Consider the following 7,827-nt stretch of genomic DNA (forward strand, 5'->3'; position numbering starts at 1 on the left):
TGCGCCCTTCGTTGCTCTGATCCAGCCGATCCGCGTCTGAAGACGGGTCAACTGATCCTCCTGCACACCATGCTACTCCGATCGCGCATTGAGTCGCGCTGCATTTACCAGACAAAGCCCCTCCCTAGTGTTAGTCCGCTTTTCCACGCACGGGACATCTGGTATGACCATTCCGCGCGCCAGACCACTCTGATCTAGTCTGTCTGCACCTGAGCAGAGCTGTCTGCATTCGAGCTGGTGCCGAACCGAGCCGAGCCAGATCTAGTTCCGATTTTTTTATCATTTTTTCGATTTTTTTATATCCCTTTTTGGTTCCTTGGTGCAAATAGGAGGTCCGTTTTTCATTACCGGGTATTTTTTTCTTTTTATTTTTTTCATTCTAAGATGACATAAATAAAAAAGATGAGTGTTACTAACTTTGATAATCTTTAATTACAAATTAGTCCCGTAAAATTTAATAAAACTAACTATTTTACTTGTTCGAGATTTTATTTATTATTCATCAAATTTAAAGAATTGGAAGGTTACATTATTGGTGAGGTGAAAAAACCAGATGTTGGTAGTTTAAAATATAATAGATGGGACTCTGAAAGCTAATTGATAATATCATGACTCATAAATTCCATACAACCCCATAATACCAGAACATACCTGTTGCTTAACACTGGAGAAAAAATATGAAATGCAGCATCTCTTACATATTCATAGATGGGTAATGATGCTCAGATTTATGAACTCTGAAATAAAATTCATGGCACAGAGTAAGGAAAAATAACTATTTCTCAATATTTTTCTGAACTGAATGGATTATGGCACGAGTTAGATTACTATCAAAATTTTTAAACAGAGTGTCCTGCAGATGCAGTTAAATTTCAAAAATTGTTAGAAAAAGAGCAAATCTATAATTTTTTAACTGGTATGAACACCGAATATGATCAAATACGGGTCGAAGTGCTTGGTAAGGATCCATTTCCTTCATTAAAACAAACTTATACTTATGTTCAGTAAGAAAATAGTACAAGAAATGTCATACTTCATATTGCACCAGTTGAGAATGTTGGATTAGTAGCTCAATCTGATCTATCCAGAGATATATGTAAGTGTGACTATTGTGGCAAGCCAAGACACACTAGGAAAACTTGTTGGAAGTTGCATGAAAGACCAATTAAAGGTCGAGGAAGAAGAAGAGGTGGAACCACAAGAGCTCAAATAAATTTTGTTGAAGTTAGGGGAACATCTAGTTCACCATCCATTGGAGCCTTTTCCATAGAAGAAATTCAAAATTTGAAGCAACTTATGAGTCAACTTAACTCTCAATCAACTGTTGGCACATCAAATATGGTAAAATTAGGTATTGTTATCTTATTTCCACTCCTGATAATTGGATTATATATTCTATAACTAACAGACACATGACAGGCTCTTTTATAGAATTCTTAACCTATTCTTCTTGTACTGAAAGAGATAATATCCGTATAGCAGATGGGTCATACATCCCCTTGTTAGGAATAGGTTCCATTAATTGTACTTTTACTATTACATTGTCTTCAGTTTTACATGTGTCTAGTTTTTCTGACAATTTTTTATTTATTAGTACCATATCTAAAGATCTCAATTGTAAAATTGAATTTTTTTCCTGATCATTGCATCTTTCAGAATCTTCAAACCAGAAAGAGGATTGACACTAGTAAGTTGCAAGATGGCTTATATGTGTTGAATAGACATCTGAACTTAAGTGAAAATCAAACAATTATTGGAAATAAAGAAGTCAATATGGAGATACTACAATGGCATCGACGATTGGGACATCCTTCCTTTCTTATTTTATAAAAATTATATTTTAAATTATTTAAAAAAACTTTTTTGGAGTGTTTATTTTGTGATACATGCGAATTTGTTAAACATAAGAGGAGCTCTTATCATTTAAGTAATAATATAAGTACTTATTCTTTTATGACTATTCAACTCTTATGTGTAGGGACCTACTTAGAATACCTCTCTTTATGGTCATAAATGATTTGTTACTTTTATTAACTGTTATACTAAATTAACATGAATTTATCTGTTAAAAGCAAAAAGTGATGTATTTTCATGTTTTTAATCTTTCCACAAAATGATACGTACACAATTTGGTGTTAAAGTTAAGATTCTGCAAACTGACAATGATACAAAATATATGGATAGTGGGTTCCATGCCTACCTAAAATCAAACGAGATAATTCATCAGACAAGTTGTATCTACACCAGTGAACAAAATGAGGTTTCTGAAATAAAAAACAGACACATATTGGAGGTACCTCGGTCACTAATGTTCACCATGAATCTACCAAAAAGTTACTAAAAAAACCTCATTGGGTTTATATATATCTCTAGGGGAAAATTCTATTGTAAAAAGTCTTAATCAAGAAGATAATATTGGATATCTAAATAAACCAGACTTGAAAATGTATTCAATGAGAGAGAAGTCTGAAAAAGTCATCATGCAGTCTGTCCCAGGTCAAAAATATTTTCTGGTTCCAGAAAATACTAGTGAGTTATCTTTTTCTTGTGATTTATCAGACAAACCTATTGCTGTTAGAAAGGGAACGAGAACTTGCACTAACCACCCTATATCTAACTTTATTTCCTATGACTCTCTATCTCCTTCCTATAGAGATTTTGTCTTATCTGTTTTCTCTGTATTTATTTTACAGGATTAGAGAAAAGCTCTAGAATATCCCAAGTGGAAGAAAACCATGATTAAAAAAAATGAGAGCATTGACAAAAAATGAAACATGAGAACTTATTTCACCTCCACAAAGAAATAAGATAATTGGTTGCAAACGGGTGTTCACCGTAATACACAAAGCAAACAGATCGATCGAAAGGTACAAATTTAGATTCGTAACTAAAGAATTTACTTATACCTATGGGATTGACTATCAGAATACATTTGCACCTGTTGGGAAGATGAATATAATGAAGATGCTTTTGTCTTGCGCAGCTAATCTTGATTGGGATCTACAGCAATTTGATGTAAAAAATACATTCTTCTATGGAGACTTAGAGAAAGAGGTGTACATGAAAATTCCGCCTGAATTTAAAAATGAGAGAACGCAAGGAAAAGTTTGTCAATTAAAAAAAGTTTTATACGAATTGAAGCAGTCTCCAAGAGTATGGTTTGAACGGTTTAAAAGAGTTGTGATCTTTTTTGGATATCAATAAAATAATGCGGATCATACCTTATTTATCAAACATCGTGAAGATAAGGTCACTCTTTTCATTATTTATGTGGATGGTATTATAGTGACTGGAGATGATACAAAAGAGATGGTTCGGTTGAAGGAACTTCTTACTCAAGAGTTTGAAATAAAAGATTTACGAAAATTGAAATACTTCTTAAGGATTTAAGTTGTCAGATCCAATAAAGAGATCTTCATTTCTAAAAAGAAGTGTATCCTACACTTACTAGAAGAGACTGGTATGATGGATTGCAAACCGGCAGAATCATCTATTGAGAGCAACCACAAATTGCAAGCAGGTAGTGGTACATCAGTTGACTTGGGAAGATACCATAGACTACTTAGAAAACTCATTTATCTCTCACATACCAGACCTGATATAACATATGCAGTTAGTCTTGTGAGTCAGTACATGCATGACCCTCATGAGACTCATTTACATGCTGTTTTCCGCATATTACGATACTTGAAATCTATATCAGGAAAAAGTTTGTTTTTTTCTAAGAATGATCACCTTAAAATAGAAATATCTACAGATGCTGATTGAACTGGGTCCCTACATGATAGAAGATCAACTACAGGTTACTACACACTTGTAGGAGGCAACTTAGTCACATGGAAAAGTAAGAAAGAAAGTATGGTTGTCCGCTCCAGTACTGAGGCAAAATATAGAGCAATGGCCCAAAAAATATATGAATTACTATGATTACAAAAGTTAATGAAGGAGTTAAAATTGTTTAAAGATAAGAAACTATTCATGTTTTATGACAATAAAACAACAATTAACATTGCTCATAATCCAATTCAATATGACAGAACAAAACACATTGAAATTGATCGATACTTCACAAAAGAGAAGGTGATTGGTGGCTCTATATACTTACATCATGTATATTCTAACAACCAGGTGACTGACATTTTCACTAAAAAACTATGCAACAAATCTCTTCAGAACCTGATTTGTAAGTTGGGCATGTGTGATATATTTGCGCCAACTTGAAGAGGAGTATTGATAAAGATTTCATGTTAAGTAGAATACTATATTAGTTAAAGTTCTAATAGTATAATTATATCTTATAATTAAAAACCAACTAAAATAAGAATAACCACTTTATATATGTCTTATAAATGTAAATATAAGAAATAAGAAATAAAATTAGAAGTTTATTTTCTCCAAAAACTTCAAAATTATAGATTCCAAAACTGTAATTTGCCTTTCTTTTTCTCTTCATCTTCTGTAGGAAAAAGCAATTCATTTTTAGGCATCTTCTGTATTTGATTTAAACTTCATATATTAACTGACTAAATTGTACAAAGAAACAAACTGCTTCCGTTGGACGAGATTTCTCAATCCATTTTGCATGGGGAATTCCATCAAATGGATTCCTAAGGATATCCAGACCAAGTCAGTGCTGAATGATTGCAATGAAGGAAAGAAAAACACCAGTCAACCAGTTAGGGGGATGTTTAATGTTTGGCACTTGCAGATGATTATCAACTCTGCATTATGGTTCTAGCTTGACAGGAGAATAGTTTAATGGATTATCCCGATAGACTAACTTCTATTAAGTTATATTCTGAGAATATAACAGTGTCAAATCTAGCAAACCTAATGATTTTGAAACATCAGTTTCCTGCTGCTATAGTAGCTAAGAGCATCTTCTTCCTTCATGTAGGAATAATCATTATTGGCCTAATTACTTGAATGTAATACTAATCACAAGAGTAATTCCTGAATAATATTTCAACTGCTCAAACATTTAATGTATCATGTACTCACAAGGCACGCAGGCTATTCATTTTCCAGATGTATGCAGGGATCTCCCCGACAATATTACAGTTCTTCAAAGTTCTGAAGATCCAAAACTTAAATGTGTTAACAAAAATCATGAAAATTTCAGCAAATAGAATGATAAAATCCACTAACTCAATGTTAATTGTCATAATAATGACACAAGAAGCAGAAAAACTTACAACTGTGTTAAGCCTGTACTGTTCTCCAGAGAAGGAAAAGCTTGATTTACCGAATCTATGTCACTAATCCTCCTGTAGATAAAATGCAATAAAAAACATATTACACGTCCAATCAACAAAGGTTAGTAAATAAATTGAATCAAATCGTGTCACTGATCACTGAGTTTCTCCATCAGAAAAAAGTTGAGAAGCTTTAAACTCACAATCGAATTAATTTATCCAAAACAGATATGGATGATGGAATGGGTCCTTTCAATCCACTACCTTCCACTTCCCTGTATTGAGTTGATAATTTCAACACATAGATGATTAGGAATCTTTAAGATCTTGGAATTGAAAATAACTAAAAAGTATTCAGTGGAAGTTCGAGGATCTTACAATCTAGTAAGTTGCTTCCACTTCTGTATGAAATCTGGTATACTCCCATTGAACTCATTGTCATTTATCCTTCTGCATTGTCATTGTGCAATGAGAATGTGAACCACTCAGATTTCAGCTAAATTTATTTTGTTACATGTGAAAATAACTATTCTTCATGAAGCTTGCTTACACATCCTCGAGGTTTTCCAGCATTCCAAGTTCAATTGGCAGAATCCCACTCAATCTATTGGAAGACAATCTCCTGAAATAAACAATGAGCGTGAATATGGTAGGATAAATTGAGTGTGAAACTAAGCAGGCATAAGCAATAAAGTGCCTTACAGAACTGTTAAGTTAACTAACTTCCCAAGTTCCGGCGGGACCACTCCAGAAAATTGGTTTACTTCAAGGTCCCTGTTATAAGATAAGGAAAAGAAAACATTATACCAATAGACACCAATATGTCCCTAGGCATCTGATGAACAACAGGAAAGTCCATAGCATTGCAGATAATTTATGAGCTGATAGGAAGGAACCTAACTATCAATTCAAATACAAAAGGGAAGTTATTTCCTAACACTTGTCTGCAAAAGTTGGTACTAGAGCCATATAACCCAAGTTCAATTTCCAACCTTACTTTCGACCTATATATACATATGTATGTATAAAAATACATATTGATTATTGATATGAATTGGCTAGAGACGAGTTGTTTAAACCACAAGATGAAACTTACAAGTATTCAAGACTGGTAATATTTCCCAAATGGCGTGGAATATTTCCTGATAACCGGTTTCCAAAAACAGAGCTGCATCCATATTTACCCAGTTAAGAAACTAGAAAATTTATTTACACCTATAAGAAAATATTCTTAAAGAAAGGAAGGGAAAAAATGATGACTTACATGAACGTCAAGGGCAAGGAAGCCCATTCAACTGGGATTGAACCACTAAGAAAATTGTAAGCAAAATCACTGCCACAAAATAAACAGGTGTTGCAAAAATTAACAAGGGTTTCTTCTCTGGATGTTCATGATTGAATGTGAAAATCAATTGGAGTTTGAATGACTTCAACTACTAAATTCACTAATTGAGTTTCCTTCTTTCTCCTCTGTTTAATTTTTCTTCAAGTTTCTAGGGAACCAAGCAGGCATTGTTTACTGCTTTAGAATTACATATATGTGCTCAATTGTAGAAAAAAATAAATATACACAAGATTGAAAGATTATCAAGGTGAGTGAGTGGCTTACATCTCCTTGAGGTGAGGAAGCTGAACCAGTTCAGGTGGGAGGACTCCTGCAAGATTCTGACGCTTGAATTTGCTGGAGATGAAACAAAAGAAAAACACACACATCCTTTTGTAACATCCAATTAAAGCGAATTAATCCATATCCTTATGTCTATGTGTGTGTATATATATATACAGGAGAGAGTTACATCACTGAAACATGAAGCGTGTTGTTATCTAATCCAGGCACACAAGTAAAATTCCTCTCTGGCTCCCCTCGCGCCCCTTTTTGAAGGTCGCCACAAGAAAATTCGTCGAAAGTCCAGTTAGCTCCCATTGTTTTCGCAATTTGATTCAGAGCATTCACTAGGTCACTCAAAACATTTCACATTTCAATTTTCATTTCAGAGTAAAATTAATACCAGTTCGACTTAATTGTAAAGAAATTAGAAAGAAAAAGAACATATTCATATCAAACCTTCATCCCGAGGCAGGTTAGCGGCATTAACCACTTGTGTCATCAAGAAACTCAGTGGTATGACCAAGAACAGAACACGCTTGGGAAACAACATAACTGAGAGGAACCTATCCAGCCTCTACTTTCCTCTCTTTATCTTCTTCTTCTTCTTCTTCTTCTTCTTCTTCTCCTTCTCCTTCTTAATTTCTAGGCGTTAGAACCCGAAACTGTCAGGAAGTGAAGCTCAAATTTCAAACATAATCTGATATACATGGCCGTCTTTCAAACCTTTTGTAACAGACGACTTCAAACTTCAAATATCTCCATCTTGACTTTTTATGAAGTAGGTAACTGGTCCCCCTCTGTACGGAACGTTAGGAGGTATCCTATTAGTTTGATTTTGCGCTTATTCATCATTTCATTTTTACAGTTGAAACTTTCTTTTTGAAGTTTTGCTGTAACTATTAATTTATTTTATTTTATTTTATTTTAAATATATATAAAATATATATTCACCATCTATCATCTTTCTGCCATAATATCATAATATCCATTTTGGTGGCTGATGTATTGTGTTAAGTGGGTCCA

At 33.7% G+C, this 7,827-nt stretch overlaps 1 protein-coding gene across 2 annotated transcripts in view; it reads right to left on the reverse strand.

The window, feature by feature from the left end:
• The window catches only part of LOC110809345 (putative leucine-rich repeat receptor-like serine/threonine-protein kinase At3g14840), a 39,575-nt gene extending 31,978 nt beyond the window's left edge, over positions 1–7,597 (reverse strand). Inside the window, exons 1-11 of one of the 2 annotated variants that reach the window (XR_015816163.1) lie at positions 7,261–7,597; positions 6,992–7,148; positions 6,805–6,876; positions 6,460–6,528; positions 6,292–6,363; positions 5,898–5,969; positions 5,746–5,817; positions 5,574–5,645; positions 5,399–5,470; positions 5,196–5,267; positions 5,002–5,073 (exon numbers count right to left, since the gene is read on the reverse strand). Coding sequence is in view for 1 of the 2 variants with exons in the window: in XM_088210916.1 (XP_088067042.1) it covers positions 5,002–5,073; positions 5,196–5,267; positions 5,399–5,470; positions 5,574–5,645; positions 5,746–5,817; positions 5,898–5,969; positions 6,292–6,363; positions 6,460–6,528; positions 6,805–6,876; positions 6,992–7,148; positions 7,261–7,354 (896 nt within the window). In the remaining variant the exon portion in view is untranslated. The remainder of the gene's footprint in view (positions 1–5,001; positions 5,074–5,195; positions 5,268–5,398; positions 5,471–5,573; positions 5,646–5,745; positions 5,818–5,897; positions 5,970–6,291; positions 6,364–6,459; positions 6,529–6,804; positions 6,877–6,991; positions 7,149–7,260) is intronic. The other variant, XM_088210916.1, reaches the window with a different exon arrangement.
• Positions 7,598–7,827: the final 230 nt, after the last annotated feature.

The sequence above is a fragment of the Carica papaya genome, chromosome 9, assembly GCF_054855325.1.
Source record: "Carica papaya isolate Zhongbai chromosome 9, ASM5485532v1, whole genome shotgun sequence".
Lineage (NCBI taxonomy): Eukaryota > Viridiplantae > Streptophyta > Magnoliopsida > Brassicales > Caricaceae > Carica > Carica papaya.